The sequence below is a fragment of the Pterocles gutturalis genome, unplaced genomic scaffold (assembly GCF_000699245.1).
Source record: "Pterocles gutturalis isolate BGI_N339 unplaced genomic scaffold, ASM69924v1 scaffold25104, whole genome shotgun sequence".
In the NCBI taxonomy this organism is placed as follows: domain Eukaryota; kingdom Metazoa; phylum Chordata; class Aves; order Pterocliformes; family Pteroclidae; genus Pterocles; species Pterocles gutturalis.
In genome coordinates, this window is record NW_010136455.1 from 3,399 (window position 1) to 21,341 (window position 17,943).

Consider the following 17,943-nt stretch of genomic DNA (forward strand, 5'->3'; position numbering starts at 1 on the left):
TGCTATCAATAGTGGGCTTTAAAATTTTTTCTGTAGAAAGGACAAGCCTTTAAGATACTTATCTCCTGAGTAACTGCTAACACTGTCAGAATGACCACTATCAGGCAGGCAATTACGGTTGTGTAGTCAGGAGTTGAAAATACACTTTAGCATATCATAACTGCAAAGGCAAGAGCAGTTTAAATTCCTCAGATTTGCTTTATTTCAACATTGTGCTTACAGTGAAGGAGCCCTGATCTCTGCACTCAAAACCCACTGAAAAAATCAAGCGTGCTGTTCTTCTCCAGGAGAGCAGGGCTGCAGGGGGGCTGTTTGGGCACTGAGGAGGAGCTGGCCACACACTGGTGCACTCTTCTGGCTTTCTTAAGGTCTCCCACAAGAACCACATTTTCTTTTTAAAATTACAGAGAGTTTAGACTTTCTGAAGTGAAAGAGAAGACTGGAATTTTTGTAGGAAAAGGTGAACACCTAAAGACAAGGGATACGAAATGTACCAAAATGATAATGGCATGTGGGGTGTCTTTCTAAACTCACAGTCCGTCTCAAGCAGTGTGTTGTCCATTTTGAAGTGATGCCCTCTGGCCATGGATGTCACGTGAATCATAAAAGTCTTGTTTCAGCCATAAGCCTTCCAAAATTTGGCTTTTTTTTTTTTTCTTAAATCTTGGCTTCCTTGTAAGCCAGTGATTCATGACTCTTAGAATTGGGGGTTTATTGTTTGTTCAGAACACAAGTTTTTAACAGTGTATTGAGAAAGATTTGAAAACATATCCCAAGTCTATTCTAAAACTTCCGAATACTCAAGGCAAATTACAAAAAGAGTGTTAAATATTTAATCTCAATAGAAGTCAAATTCCATTTTGGGGAAGAAAGCTGCTTTTTCAACACTTGGAGTTGCACTGGAACTTTCAGCCTTTTTTGCTTTCTTCCAGCTGCTGAGAAGAGTAAGGAAAAGACATTTGATCTTGAGGGAAGAAAATAATTGCTGGTCTTTCAGGAAGAATGAGAAAAGTATTGATGAGCCATTTGGTCACTTTGGCCAGATTTACTCCAGTGACCCCTAGGGCTGGGTGCTATGAAGTTTGTGCTTAAATATCCACTCACGCACAACAGCTCCAAAGACAGTTTCAAGGTTCAGTTCCCAGCGGAGGATGTGGTCAGTCAGGAAGGGCGGGAGAAGGTCCTGTCAGGGAGGGTGGGGCCATCTCCTGTCTGTTAGCAAGAGCGGGAAAGGCCATTGGTCAGTCAGGAAGGGCGGGAAAGGCCATTGGTCAGTCAGGAAGAGTGGGAAGGGCCGTCGGTCAGTCAGGGGGGGCAGGGCCAGCTTCTGCCCATTAGAAAGGGCGGGAAAATCTTGATTTTGGTTTCTACAGAAATTTTTTGCTTTTTCTCTCTGGCCCTATGGTTTGACCTCAGTTCATGAGTTCAAGCGGGTCCAGCATGCAGAATAGCCTTTTCTAATTTCTTTGGTAATCTCTTTTGTCTCTTTTTAATATGGCTTCATCCCTTCCAGAGAAGTCGGACTGGTCTCCACCAACCTTCATGGAGGACCACAGTGTGTGTTCCACTGAGGTGGCAGCTGGGAACAAGGCCAGTTCTAGGGAAACAAGTCTGTCTGGTCATGAGAGCCACATCCCTAGGTAAATGGTGTGAAAAATAGCACCCGTACTGTCTTTCTGTGGTAATACTTAAGTAGGTAGTGCACCGTTGCACCTAATGGGCTTGTGGAAAAGAGTAAAACATACTCCCGTACCAAAACACAGGGGAGAAGGGGCTCTCACACTGCAAACAGCACCTCCGCTCCCTCAGACCTCTCCAAAAAGTCTGTAGGTACAGACAGAAATACAGAAAACTATGACAAAACAAACACACTGAACTTCACTAACAAAGGACGCATCATTTTTAAAAGACTCTTTCAGTACACAGTGTTATCAGCCTCAGAGGCTAGAACAGACTAGGAGCATCTCAAAAGCATTTTAAAAGGAAAATTAGGATAATAATAATAATAATAATTAATTGGAGAGTTCTTAGTCTTTGTGGCAGGGTATGGGAACACCATGGCTTTAGCGATGTACAGTTCAGGGTTTTGGAGTGTGTTGGTTTATTACGTTGCAGATTTCTACTTGTGACTGTTTCTCTTGTGTGTTGATATTTTTTGCTTACCAAAGGTGCTACAATATTAATATTTTATGCTATTAATGTTGAAAATCATTACTGGTGTTACACAGAAAGAAGTACCTACTCATGCTGCAACATGTTGGAAATGATCAGGCAAACCCAGAGAGACAGACAGTGCCTATCCCTTCTCTGCTCAGCTTTCGCTGTTAAGTAAACCAGAGTGAATTTTAAGTAGGCATACTTGGCCAGTATTGTATGTTTGCTTATTAAAATTCAGTTAACCTCTGCAAAAGGAGGTAGAATATCAGCAGGGGGAACACAGAGAATCACTGTCCTCTTCCTCCTATTTTGCCACATTTACAGCTTCTGTTGGCCAATAAATTGGGAAATTGGGTTTGGAACAGAAACCTGGACTTCCGAATTCTGCAGCAAACTTTGAATTACATCTGGAATATTAAGACAGTTACAGTGAACAGAACTAAATGAATAAGTGAAATATTTGTGAGTGTCAAAGCAATTACATGGTTTAGGTTTCCTATCCACCTATTTATTCTTTCACCCGTCTGCCCATACATATTTTTACTGTCTCCAACACTCTAATTTTTGTTATGTTGGAGGTATCCACCATAGTCAGCTTTGCTTACCATTTTTACCGTTTGCTGCATTACACATTCCCCAGCCAACCATTTCCTCTGTGCTTAAAAGAATTTCTATTTTGGATATGGCAGTGAGATGTAGGATTTTAATTAGGAGGAAGAGACTACGAGTCTGAAAGTTAGGGAATCTTGGGCTTGATTGTGAAAATATTATACAGTAGAAAAGTAGCATTTACATACTGACTGCATGACCAGGCCTTCAGCACTGCGAATGCCTCACTTTTTACCTTTGGAAAGACATTAGTCTCTCTGCGTCCAAGTTTATTAATCTGAAAAACAGAAACAAATCTTGCATTGTGTTTATGTAATGGTTTAATGCTAGTGGACAAAAGTGTTAGTAATACTAGTAGGTGTTTTTAATACAGATACTATTATGAATAGCATTTTAAAATAAAATGTTAATACTTTCCAGAAATTGATTTCAAAAATGATACTCTAGTTTCAGCAGAATGAGGAGTAAGTGGAAGTTGAGCTACAAAATGGAAGAAACATATTCAGCTGATAGAAGAGAGCTTTCATGACACTTCATTATTGTTTAAGGAGACTCATAGCTAGGTTTTAAAAATCATTCTTGCTGATTTTGTAACAGTGGGATAATTCATTTTGCATGCTGTGCACTGGTATTGACTCATCTTTTTTTAGTATATTACTTAATGACAAAATTGGACTTTGCTGATAAAACTTTGAGCTAAAATAAGTTTTGTCTATTCTTTTGATTCCTACCTAAACTTACGATGGTATATAGTACACTTGTAATTTTAAGGACAGCTGAAATGTTGGAGTCAGATTGCTTATGAAAACAAAAAGCATCTGTCATAACACTCAAACCAGCCTACAGTTTTGCTGTAAGGGATCTGCTGTGAGGTTGCTTTGTCTTTTTAGGTGAAAGATAGAGATTTTATTATTTTCACAGTGCATCTGTTGAGACTAAGCCTTCGTATAATTAAAACCCTTAACAGTTTGCTCAAGGCAGCAGATCAAAAGGTTAACGTGCAACGGTACAACAGGAAGTATTTGTACTCTTGAACATTTTTTAAATTTACAGCACTTAAAAACAATTTAGCCCAAATCATAGCCAAAGCCAATATTACATCATTTATAGTAAAACATTAATCATCAGTCACAAGCCAGCCAGTTGGTCTAAAAGTTCAGCTGGTGAAAAATTTGATGGTTTCAGGACTGAATAGAAATGTACTTTTAATTGTGTCCTCAGTCATGGATCTGGAATGCAAAGTCAAAGATTTTAGGGAAACTGAGCAAGACAAGATTAAAAACTAAAAGAGTTCCCCCACATTTTTGAAACAAATATATCCTTGAAGCAGTTTTGGATTATGTGATTATTGTAGTGGGGACACACGATCAAAACTCAAAGTAGAACTAGATTTTATCACATGAACTGTATAATTAATTTTCTTTGTTTCAGTTCTGATGTTCTTGAAGCAATAGAAAATGTTATTCAAGATGTACTTAAAAGCTTGGCTCAAAAAAAAGCACCTGTTCTCACACTGGCTAAGAGATCAGATTGGAGGAATGTAGAGTAAGTATTATATATTTTAAAGTCTTACCTTATATTAATATAAATGCCATGAATATAATATGATTATATAACTTCCACAAAAGTTAATGTTACATAGTTTATGTAAGTATTAGAATCAACTTTTTAAAAAGTAATGGACAAATAAAAAGTAATGCTTAGTGACCACTCTGCATGAACAGGCACGTATTAAGTAACAGCAGACCATAGCATAAAGGGGAATGTAAAACTACTGTAACAGGGGTTAGAAAGGAAAGGGAGGTCCTATAAACAATCATTTTCTGGAAGCAGTAGAAACCAGAAATTATAAGTTGTGTTAGAGTGAAAAAATCTGATTTAGGCTGGAAACAATTACTTGCAATTTCATCCTCCAATGCCTTTTCTGTCCTTCCTCTTTTCTTTTTATCTGCTTTTCCTCATGGTATCACATTTCTTAAAATGATAGTGATAAACTTATCTTTTTGTTCTTTAGAAAAGATGCACCTCACCTCTTCCTGTTGTATTTGTTACCTCCACGTTATGTTCTAAGTTCATTGCCAGCCAAGTGAAGCAAACCACGTCTCTAATATGTTATTTAAATTTCAGATTTTATGCCAGTTTATCTAGACAGGATCAGAGAAAAAACAACCTGTCCTCCTTTGTAACACGCTTTGTGATTTGTAGAATAGGCTTGTGCCACAATATTCTTCCAAGCAGCTCATTAAAATACCTGAAACTGAGAGATTAGTTGCTTTCTATAACACAGAAGAAAAAGGACAAAGGAAGACACAAATCTGTTTCTTGCCTTCTAATAGCTCTGGACATGAGCGGGTTAAAGGATATTTAGATTAATAAGGGTGCAGAGGTGCTTGTAAGTGGACACATTACAAACATTTGAGGTTGAGAAAGCATAGCAAACCTTCCATGCGTAACACTTTGGTGGAATACTCATTTAATGAGAACAATAAATTTCTGTCAATCAAAAAACCTGAGGGACCTGAAGGTAATCAGTTAACTGAAAGGCTTGTATGTTCCAGGGAATTTAATGGTTTGTGTCTTGATAGCTTGACAAAAATGTTTCAATCAGATGTCTGTAAAGTTAAAATGCTATAACAAAGTTTTGCAATTTTTTGGCAATCTTCAGGGAGATGGCATTCCAGGCTAGAAAAACAAATGTGAGATCTTACTTGCCATCAGAACACATTGCGGGAAAAAACATTCAAATTAAAACAAGTTAACATCACAGCATGTTAAAAATGAGCCTCATTAATCACATTTTAAAAAGCTGAACCATTATTTATGGTGTAGAAATGTCACCTCAGATATGCATTTCTGTTGAATAATGACCTATATCACACTTTAATACAGCAACCTAAGAAGATTAAAATAAAAATTATTAGGGAAATAAAAATAAAATCAGAATGCCAAAATATAATATGAATGGCAAACAAATATAGTCAGTGGGGCTTTTTGTTTGGTTGGTTGATTTTAGGCAGCATTTAATACCTGATCTATACAGCTGGAAACTGCTGGGCAGGAACCAATAGAACGAGAGAATGATTTCATGTTTGAAATCTTCCTTGTGAACATTTGTAGATGCTCAGAGAGGTATTTACCTGAGATTTATGTCGTTCAGTGAGAATGCCAGGCCTAAAGTAGCATAATCAGTTTCCACTGTCCAGCTCTAGCTATTAAAAAAAAAAAAAAAAAAAAAGAATTAGTGGAAAGAAGACCTTATAGAAAACTACTCTGTAGGGGTAAACACAACCTTAGAAAGAATTGCTGATGTCCAACCTAATGCCAGTTTGCAGTTGCCTTTATGAAATATCTGCGGGAGCCACATTGATCAGGTTCTTCAGTGTACTGTTTTCTGAAAGGAGTGTTCTTTATTTCATCTGAGAGAGCAATCCGGGAAAGTTTTGATTGCTGTCTTCCTCCGGTGCAGTTACAATGTATGGAGCATGCAGGTGAAAAGCACAAATATCTTTTAAGTGTTGCAGCACAAAGGCAAGAAAGTTACTTTAAAGCTGTCAGGCAGATGTCACACTGTGCGGTTTGTTATCGCTGACAGTTTATGTAGGGGCACCTTGGTGTATTCTGCCACCCAAAGGATGCACGGAGCAAAACCTTTGACAAAGATTTAGAAACGTGATTTTAGATAAAATTATAGCCATTTTACCACCGATACTTTTTAAAAGTACATACAAAACTCTTGAAATGAAAAAGAATGCTTTAAAGACAGGACTGTCATATCATAAGGCACTAAAATAATTTTAAGTAAAATAATGAAGTGTCCTTAAGAAAACAACTGATTCTTTTGAAATGTGCACCTTTGGACAGGAAATGGTGAAGCAAGAAATGATGGAGCTCATTTAGATTAAACAACTGTTTAGAGAATAGGATAGACCACATTTTTGTTTCCAGAAGTTAATAATGGCATATAATTGAGTTATTCAGATAATAATTTAAGGGCACATATTAGATCATATAATTGTAATATGGAATAATAACAATTTTTCATACAGTCTACATCAAAAAATCACTGTGTCAGTCTTCATTTGTACTCTAATAATAATTCACATTTTTTACTGTCATTTATTCCTTTGTTTCCATGCTAGATAATAATTGGTATATTAAGTTATAAACACATCAAATATTTTTCTTGTCTCTACTTTTGCTTGGAAACATGTATTTTAGGCTTAAATTCAGTCTTGAAGCATCTTCTTGAGAAACTCTTTCATGTTTTGAAGCCAATGATCAGACGGGGGGCGGGGGGCGCATCAGTGGCATTTTGAATGGGTCATTTTGGCAGATGATGACTACTGCCTGCCTTTTTCCTTCTGCCACTCCAGCTCCACCCAAGTTGATGGTTTCTGTACTGACTCTGAAAATAGCACTGGCATATTTGATTATAGGAAAGGGGTCCGAGTCTGAACTACCTTGCAGAGAACAATTTACATACACCCAATAAGTTTACAGTTTTATTGTATTTGTTTGCAATGTATCAGATTTAAGGATTCTGTAGGTCTGCAGATGATACCACATTATACTACAAAACAAATAAGAAGTGACTGCCTCAGATCAGCACCAACATTTGGTAAGTTAAAAAAGTCCAAAAGCAGAATTCTTGGTTTTTTCCTGTATTTTAGTGCCAAATTTCATTAAAAAACCCCCAAAACCCCCAAAACAAAACAAAACCAATAACAAAAACAAACCATAAAAAATTATGCACTGTGATTTACAAGAGTATGGCTAATATAACCTGATACTATGACCAGCCCTTCAGCTTTTCTCTTCTCTATTAAATTATAGTGAGTGACAGTGAAATTAATACAGCATTCTTAGAGTTTCTGCACTCCCTGAATGAATATCAGCTGAAGGCATATTCGAAAGGTCTTAATGTGAAAACATTACCCTTCTTCAGAAAGCTAGCTAGTAAAGGAATCTTGGAATACAGACAATAAGCCAATTTAATTTTCTAACTCAGTCATTTAATTTCTTGGCCTGGACAGCAAAGGCATACATTCCTTCACTTAACTCCATCATATTTTTTCTAATTATGCTAGAAATTATTGAGCCTGTTGATTAGTATAGTCTCTCTGTATTTTCACAGAATGTTAAAATATATGTTTCAAAGTTTTATTTTATGAGACACAAATATGGGTTAATATAACGACAAATTATTGTATATGTGTTTCTGAAAATTGATAAAATATTTTGTAAAATGTATTTTTTCAGCTCTAATGCTCAAAATATTATCTATGATCTATAAGATGGTGCAGAGCAATACTTATGCAACTAAAAGGTAATATACTACATTTCTGTAATTTCAAATAAAGTTGTATTTTAAGAATGTTATTGTGAAAAACAGCCTGTAGGATGCAAACCTGTAGGATAATGGGTTCCTGTACGTAAAACGCTTTAGGTCGATCTGATTATCCATGCCCTCTACAAAATTCTTAAAAGCCTACAGCTGTTTCAATATTATAATTACAAACACAATATTTTGTCTTGATAGAGATATATATTATTCAGATACACAACTGTTTGGTAGCCAAAGCGTTGTGGACAATATAATCAATGACATTTCTTGCATGCTTAAGATACCTCGGAGAAGTCTACATATAGTAAGTGGCTTTTTATTAATGCTTTAATCATTATTTCCAATTCATGTAGATTGACCTGAAAGGTGAAATATCAAGAAAAGTTATCAGTAGGAAATATACCGTTAAAATAAAAAATGTCATTTTTGCAAGTGAAACCTAATTGTGGTTTATCACAGCACTCTAAAGGTTTCTTTCTTCAGACAAAATTCAGAGAGTTTGCTTGCTCCAAAGAGCTTGGGACAAACTGCCAGCTAAAATCACAGGGCCTTTTGCTATTGTCTACTGAAGGCAGTGCTTAAACTTCAGAGTGTAAGACATCTGTTTAGCAATTTGTACTCAAATGATTTGCTAACTTGGGGGTTAAATTAAAATTTAAAGTACATCAGAGATGTAATAACCTTTCAAATTTACTTGCACCTCATGCCTTACAAGAATTCCTTTGTATCTAAAAATGCAGTTGTTAACACAATTTATCCTAAGTATACCTTTATGTCCATGAAGACAACATTGCTTAGTGTTAAAAAGGTTCATGGCAGTCGATAACTGCTTATTATCAGTCAGAATTCTTTTCAGAAGTTTGTTTTGCCTGTGCAATACAGTAACAGCATATAACTTCCAATTTACTATATACAACTTACTCTTTTTTCCCAGCTGTCTACAACTAAGGGTTTTGTTGCTGGTAATTTAATTTACACTGAAGAAGATGGTACAAAAGTGAATTGTACCTGCGGTGCAACAGTATGTATTATAAAACAGTAACAGTAATTCATAGCATCTACCTTTGCATGATATTCTGCACTTTTGTAGCTGAAGTTACTGTATGCATTTATTATACAGACCTGTGCTTGTGTCAAATTGAGACATTGCAACCTGGGTGAAAAAAGAGAGATAAAAAGTATTGTTCAACTGTATTGCAATTCTGGTCCTTGCACCATCCTTCTGTCTCCTGAGCAGGCAAGTGCCGCTGGAGATGTGAGTCTCGCCAGGGCAATTCCTCTGTTTCTTCTTTACCTTTGGGGATTAGGCCGGCATTTGGAGCTGCAGGTGCAAGTAGTGGAGCATCCTCTGGAAGTGTTGATCCCTTTGTGAGGTGCATGGCCAGCCCTGGCCTGTCTGAAGTGCTTCTTGTGGGCACAGGTGTGGGTGGCAAGGCTCTTGGTCAGGCTGGCAAGGCTCCCTGGAGCAAGCAGTTGCTGTGAAGGAGCTGGGCAAGTAGGAGCTTGTCCAGTTTCCAGCATTGCCTCCAGGGAAAAGAATGTCCAGAGAGGCAGGGGGAGTCAGGGTGCTAGAAACTTGGGAGAGCTGCAGTTGATGGGATGATCCTCCGGGCCTTCAACTGAAAAGAGCCAGAAAGAAGAATAAAAGCATGCAAGACCAAAAAAAAGAAAATAAGAGGCAAGAACCCCAGTAAGACTGCTCTCCTCATCAGCAAATCTTCCAAATCCTGGTGAGAAGCCAAAACAGCTGCCTGAAGTAGGTCCTCCCCATCAGAACCCAATGGAACCCTAAGCCAGCCTGTAAACCAATCCAGAACCATAAAGCAATCTAGAACCTGCTCTAGAACCCGCTCTAGAAACCGATCTAGGTCTTTCATGTGAGCTAGAACGATATCTAGACCATGATCTAGAAACCATAAAGTGATCTAGAACCTGCTCTAGAGCCACCTCCCTGCCAAAACCCCGACTCTAGAATTCATACCTGCACCAACTGCACCAAGACCACCCCAGCTCCACAAAGAACTGACTGTAAAGGACCAACTGCCTGTTAATAGCCCTGGTAAGGGAAGGCTTTGGGATGTCTTAAACATCTTGCTTGAATCTCTTACTGGACCCAAATTATATTCTCATTTACAGATGTTTAATGATGATACTCCATCAACACAAGAGTTGATATTGTCTTCATGTTCCCAGCACTGTACAACCAAAAGTATATATCAGGCTCTGTGGTCTCAGGATTATCACTTAAACAGGAATTACAGACATTAGAAGGGCTTGTATTGTGAACTAATTTTATCAAAGGCAGTACTGAGCTAAACAGAAGTTTATAACCAAGAGTCAAGAGCCAAAAGTGGTTTGAGGAGATGAGATTCAACTAATCTAGTCCTGAGAGATTTCCTATAGCTGCGCAGAATATAAAAGCAGGAACAAAACTCAGACTTGCTGACTGCTGTCACGATTTCCTGGAAAAGGTGTTCACTGTCAGCATAAGTCAGTAATTTCAAAATTGAAAGATAACCTTAGCTGCCTATTACAATTTGTTTTTAAGCAGAGCATAAGACCCCTGTTATTAATGCTCTTCTACAGCTCTTTGTATTTTTATTTGTTGAGTTGTTCCACCCTGGCACTGGAGGTGATTTAGCAGTCAGAAGTAAAAACAGACCACACACTTCAATATATACATATCCTTTCACCAAGTTGTTCCTCCAGTTCCTGTTTTCTCATCCATATGCTTGCCAGATTGAGCCAATTCTAATAGGAAGTGTAAAGTAAACATTCCTATGTGTTCAAAATGTTTCTCAAAAATACTTATAAAATCAGGTTATAGGTTAATAAAAGAAACAATTTAATAGTCTTCCAAAAAGAATACTTAAATGTTTTAAGCCTGTATTAAATTTGCAATCTTCACACTAAGCTGACTTTTTTTTTTTTCTGGCTAAGACAGATAAAAAATTATTCAGGACGTTGTTATCTCAGTAATGCCCATATGATGAACAATCTTCTGCAGCAGTAGCACAAACACATTTGGAAAGCATGTTATTAGAACAGGAGGACTGCTACACTATCATACAATAGAGCAGGATACGAATGGTCAAATACTCTTATAAACTGGTGAACATGTTGAGATTGATCTTGTATGTAGAAGATGAATGGTTGTTTCAGGATGTAACTGTGTCCTTTATTACCTAATGTTGTTATTTTAAAATATATCATTTTCTCTCTTTAAAATTATTAATCTCATTTTTGTTGTTTTAGGCAGTCACTGTGCCATCTAATGTTCAAGGAATTAAAAGTATCCTTTGAGCAAGAATTCTTGTTGTAGACTGAAAAAATAAAGTAAAACCAAAGAATATTCCAAGTTAAACAATGTTCTGGTAATTTTTTTCTTTGCTTGTTGGCTCTGAAATTGAGTCATGAACACTGCTTTTGGCTCCAGAACAGGTATTTGTGAGTATTTAGCTTTAATTGATTGGTGTGATGGATCATTTTACATGCAGCTAGCCTTAACAGGAAAGATTTAATCTCACATGCCAAATTTATGTTAATTGTAGAAAAAGATGCAACCTTTCAGAGACTCCTGGATGACGACTTCTGCAATAAACTGTCCCCATGTATAATGATTACGGTATGCATCTTATATTTCATATCCTCTAGCTAGATGTAAGAATTAGAGTAATAGTTTAGCATTGTAATGGTGCTCAAACTTGGCCAAAAAACATAATAAAATTAATATGAAACATGTCTAACATTTTAAAAATTATTTTTATTATCCTCACAGATATACAAAAGACACATTCTAAAGACTTATTTCCTCCAAACATCTCCTTAGTTGGTAGCTTACCAACTTCATGTGCTGCTGCAAAGTAGCTGCCCCACTCAGTGTCAGAAAGGCTTAACTGTTGAGGGACCTTTTGTCCTTCAGGACCCTAGGTTTAGCAAACCCAAATGAAACAGATTTGGTTGATTTTTGGATTGTGCTGAAAGAGCTATGGCGCTTGGAGAATTAACAGGAATGTGTAAATAGAATATGCATACTTACATGTTCTGGGACAAATTTGGCCCACAATGAGGAAAAAATAGATCCCCATCCCTAAGAGAGATAAGCGTTTACACTATGCCACATATTGTCCAGTGTTGACTTGTTTTAGATTGTTTCATTAGTGCCATAAATATTTTTGAGAACAAAAAAGTGGCCTTCTTACACCGGCTTATACAGATACTAGAGTATATCTATACATCAATTCCCTGACCTTACAAATCAACTCCTTACACAGAGGAACGTATGATACTTTTACAATGCCTGTAATCCGGAACATCTGCTGTGCTGCTCCCCAGCCCCTTCCTCCTTCCCTCCTCACAGAGACAAAATAGGAGCATAGAACATGCCCTGCAAAATATCTGCTAGAGAAGTATTTCTGCCAGCATTTTGTTTGGTTGCTTTTAAATGACAAAAGTAAACACATATGTAGGCAGATGCTGTTTTAATTAATTTAAAACTGTCTGCTTTCATTTCCTTAGGGCAGAGGTGTACCAGATCTTAATACACGACTGTTGGTCAGAAAGCTGTGGGATTCTTTTCAAATTCCTATTTTCACCCTTATGGATGCAGATCCACACGGTAAATCTGTAGAGGTTCAATGACATAAAAGGAAAGCAAAATGTATTTAGAATGTCTATTCTTACTGTTATGGGAAGGTACTCAGCACGCAGAGATCCAACACAATCAGAAGGTTCCTGATTTATGCAGAATATATCTAGGAATACGGAAGGAATTTAACTGAAACATCAGTACTGGTTTTACATCCACGCCGAATATACCTTTGCCCTCTGTGATGATTTGTTATGCTTTGGGGTATTAATAAGAATCTTTCCCTGTACCTAAAAATGGAAAAAAAAATAGAGAATTCATAGCTCAGAATAGAGCTAGATATTGCGATTACGTGTGGGCCTAAAAATGAGGATAAGGTGCATGGTTCCACTGATTTTAGTGGCAGTTAGGCACTTGACCACTTCTAAAAGTCTCAGGAGGTCCTAGCTATATCTTTACAGAGTTAGATACCATTGAAAATGTTGCTCTGTCAAGAATTCCAGCTGTTGGCTATACTGTTCCTTCTGTAAAATAAAAGGAAATAACAGGAACTTTTGTAAACATTGCTCAGTTTGGTATAAAGCAGAATTTTTAACTACATTACGATCCTTAGGCCAGACAGACATGAAGAAAATAGTGTGTTTGAGCAAAGTGAGCCTTTCATTGATTTTAAAGTAGTTCACATACACTTATATTAATAATTCAGCACTCGTCAATAGTTTACAGTACTGAAAGCTAGAAACTATGAATAGGATGCCAGCAAGAATAAAGTTAATCCTAAAATAAGTCCATCCCATTCTGGATGTGCTATTCTATTACATCAGCTGCAGGTCTGAAATTCCGCTGATTTCTTGAGGGGTTCTGTGTTACGTGAGTGTGTATGCCTTAGTTTGAATTCAGAATCTGAATTCACATACACAAAATGTAGAAAATCTCTTATGGATCTCCACTGATTCCACCTGAAATTAGGCAGATTACTGCAAAATGTGAAGCAGCTGCTCAGAGCAGTAGTATGAAAAGACACAGATTACACACGATAAAGACACCTTTTGCAACAGATGTTGGACAATGTGTAAAAGAGCTGATTTTCCTTGGTTTTGAATTGGCTATGCACACATAGCGTGTAACCTTTAACTATATAAAGGTGGCATATTATGCTCAAATTCCGATTATTTTTATGTACTCTAAAAATAACTGTAAACCATAAAGAACCTCACTGATCATAAAGCCATAACTGTCATGCTATAAAATGGAATTCTTAATGCAGTCTTCTTAAACATGCCCAGTGTGCAGATAAACATACATTTGACATTTGGTATTCTGCAACCTAGGTGTAGAAATAATGTGCATCTACAAATATGGATCTGTGGTGAGTATAATTTTTCCACTTCAAATTCACTGTTTTGTAGCCCAGCCTTGAAGCTGGAATGTATGAAATGTTAAACCCTTTTTTAGACTGGTTGCTGCCTTTTGTCATTTTGTTTCAACACAAAGACACAGTTTTTAGGCCTTGTGTATCTGCAGAAAAGGCTTCTTCCTGCAACAACAACAACAAAAAGGATAACAATGACAGGAGTTTCATTTAACTATATTTCACAGTTTTTCCCTGCTGCACAGGCACTTTTCAGGAAGTCCAAATAGAAAAGTATTCTCTGTTCTGCCTTGTTTCTGCCTTAGAAGAGAAATGAAGTCTGGAGGGACCTTGGGAGAAGGACATAACTTGTGAGATGGGTGATTCTCCACAAAATCATGTTATGTTGGTAAAGATTTTGGTTTGGGGTGAGAATTTGCTTATGGATACATGTGTTAGTGTGGAACATTAGGGAAGAAATGGCGAAGGGAACAAGAAGGCATTACTATATTTCACTGCTAAAATACGAGGCATGGGAAGACAACTTGGAAGGCAGGCAGCCTGAGGGGAAGGCGGAGGGCAGGAACAGAGGGGTAAACTGTTCAGTAGAGCAATGGACAAAGAACATCCAAAATAAATTTCAAAAAAAATTGGCTTCAGAAAACTGTCAGAATTGATGATGTCAGAGTTCAAATATAGGCATAACATAGCCTCAAGGACATCCAGGGAGACAGAACTCCTAGGTTTTCTGGTGAGCGGTCACGCTTTCGGCTCTCCTACAAAAGTGTGTAAACTGATAAAACACCATTTTCTAGGATTCAATTAAACTGTCAGGTTCCTTTGAAAGTTTATTTTATGCAATAACAGAGCAACAGGTGTATCAAATGAAACTGGAATATGTCAAGTTCATTACAAACAATGGAAGTATTTCTTTACACAACATGTAATTTAACTGTGATACTTTGCTGTAGGGTGCTGTAGATGAGAAAAGTTTTCATGGATCCTAAAAGCAACCCGATAAAATCAAGCATTACACCACCACCACTTCTGGCTCAGAAAGTTGGAGTTACAAACCCTTGGGAGCAGGGGGAGTATTTGGAGAAGTATCATTAATTGCTTATTTGTTTTTATACTTTTCCCTAAGATATTTACCATAGCCATGGTACTGGACCAGATGAACCTTTGGGCTTTTTTTATATGATGCGGTACTTTCCAGTGGAAAACATCAGAAGCTTCCAGATTTGATTGTCATTGCTCCTTCTGGCCTAAAGTTCTTTTTTTTTTTTTTTTTTTTGGCAATCAGACTCCTATTGACTGTAAAAAAACAAAAAAACAAAAAAACAAAAAAACCAAAAACAAAAACAAAACAAAACCCTAAACTATTCAGACTAGACGAGCCTAAATTGGACTAGTCTAGAATCTGTTATAGGCTGAAGGGTGCAAGTCTTAGTGAAGGAATGGTTTCCGGCAAGGGGACATGGTAAGCTTCAGTTGTACTAGTTTCTCCTATACCATTCTGATAGTGAAAGTACCTCATTATCTTTGTAATAAAATCTGATCATGACCTCAGAGGGTATATATCTCAAATAATATAAACTAAAAGTCACTGATGGTTATAGTTGACCTTTCTTATTTTAGTCAATGTCTTTTGAGGCCCATCATCTCACCGTTCCGTCTGTAAAGTGGCTTGGTCTCCTTCCATCTGATCTTGAGAGGTTAGTTATTTCCCCAAAAGAAACAGAAGTATTCTTCTGTTTCATAGACAGGAAATGTAATCTGACTTAATGCACAAAAAGACAATTGACGTTTAAATCCATTATTTTTTCATATGTTGTCTTAATATAAAGAAATAAGTTGGAATAGATTTTTTTTTAATATATGAGAAAATTTAACAACTTTATTTCCTTTTCAGATTAAATATACGCAAAGATGCCCTGATTCCATTTTCAAAGCAAGATCAAACTAAGTTAGCAAGCATACAAAAGAGACCTTACATTGCTTGTCAGCCCATGTGGAAAAAAGAAGTATGTATAAATCTATTGTTTCCTATTTCTTACTCCCCACAGGACAAATCATTTCGTCTGCAGTCCCATTGCTCTTTATGATGACAAACTCTTAGTACAGCAGAACCAGTAAGGTTTTGCAGCCCTAAAAAGAAGGCAAGATTGAGAAAGCCCATGCTCACTGTCTCTCTGAGTCAATGGCTCACAGGCCAGACCGGCAGCATTTTAACCTTTCCTGCCCTTAATCACCTGATGATCATATTCTGTACATATATGCTTTCCTAAATATTACAGAACATTATATTTAAAAGGAGGGGGAATGCTTACAGCAGTTATTCAGGACTAGACCTCTAATCTTGACTGTAGCTTTTAAACCACATATCTCAATTCAGGCATATATTTTGTGAATTGGTTAGTAAGGAAGACAAGGTATTGTGTACCTTCTCCTTCCTGTTTATACCCATAAATTGTTTGTGTTTCCGTGAGGTACACTCTAGACAACACATGAACATACAAGAAAATGAATCTCAGCTCAGTGACAGGGATTTTGCAGCACCGTTTCCAGTAATACTAAATTTACAGTTCTACAAGAACATCCAACAAGTGTAATTCTTATTTAAATAATTACCTAACCCTGAATCAGGCTGTTACAGCAGCACGCATTAATTTGTTCTTGTTTTTAGCTGGAAATTATGGCAGCATCTAAACTGAAGGCTGAAATTCAAGTTTTAACTTCTCTTTCATCAGATTACCTTTCCAGAGTCTATTTGCCAAACAAACTGCAATTTGGTGGATGGATATGAATGCTTGTTTGGAAATGAAATGTTTTTCTTGATAGTGATTTATTTTGTTGACTGCTCTTGGAAAAAATGCAGAGACACAGAGGAGTGTGTTTTGGCTTCTTGTTAAGTTTTTTTATCACTGTATCTAGATTATCATTATATCTTTCTCCTCTTTCAAACCGTAAGAGAAATTATGGTTCTTTTACAGAACACTGTTGTTTCCATTTTGTGGCTTCTGTACCATAACAATGCCAAATGCAGTGGCACATACATAAAAAGTTAATGAAATAGGTTCTTTCTGGCCAGAAAATGTTAAGTTCAAAAATGTGTCAAGGAATTGCTTTGCCTTCTGTGTTAAAGCACAAGACAGTGACGTACCAACCTTTTTATTTTTGAATAGCGTACAAGGCTTTGTTAACAAATTATTGCACATGCCTTCTTTTGGAAATTATTATAAGTACAGCATTGTGGCGTTTTGTGTTGGCTGTAAGTTCAGACCAAAAAGTCAGAGCGAATTCTTCATTACTACATATCTCAAGCAGCTATAAATGTTCCAGCAACCAAATCACTATTCGTCTTCAATAAACAAGTAAGCAAGCAGATGTTACTGATTAAGAATTTAATAAACAATCCTGTTAATGATGCATGTCATAACAGAACCCCTTGTTCATTTTCTTTATTTAGTTGGCTCTAAAACAGTAAAAAGCAGCAGGAAACTGTGGTGATTAAAGTGTATAATTATGTGAAGAAATCAAATTGACTGCGTAGATAATAACTCCAAAATTGATCTGTAGAGTCATCAGCACGGCTCTTACAGATAATATTTCCAGTGAACTTATCTAGGCAGTGTTTTTTCTTGCTACTGTTCCACCACGATTACATTCAAAGGGAATTAGAATTCCTTTTCATAAACATTTATAAATATATATATAGCTACAAACACCGCACAGCAGCAGTGCTAGTGTCCAGGTGCAGGCTCTAGATCGGGAAGGACACAGGGCTGTTCCCTCAGCGGGTGTCGGGCAGTGCAGTCCCGACCGCGGGGGGTCGAACAGCGCCCAGGCCGCGGGCCCGCGGGGCTGAGCCCAGCACAGGACACGTCCGCACGC

General features: G+C 37.1%; 1 protein-coding gene across 1 annotated transcript; it reads left to right on the forward strand.

Moving 5' to 3' along the window:
• The first annotated feature begins 2,600 nt into the window (after positions 1 to 2,600).
• On the forward strand, positions 2,601 to 16,855 carry SPO11 (SPO11 meiotic protein covalently bound to DSB). The gene is made up of 13 exons (XM_010082318.1): positions 2,601 to 2,608; positions 4,198 to 4,311; positions 7,296 to 7,384; positions 8,026 to 8,092; positions 8,306 to 8,414; positions 9,045 to 9,131; positions 11,366 to 11,402; positions 11,626 to 11,735; positions 12,629 to 12,728; positions 14,030 to 14,067; positions 15,688 to 15,764; positions 15,962 to 16,073; positions 16,736 to 16,855. Exons 1-13 carry the CDS (start codon positions 2,601 to 2,603, stop codon positions 16,853 to 16,855), a joined length of 1,068 nt encoding a protein of 355 aa, XP_010080620.1.
• Positions 16,856 to 17,943: the final 1,088 nt, after the last annotated feature.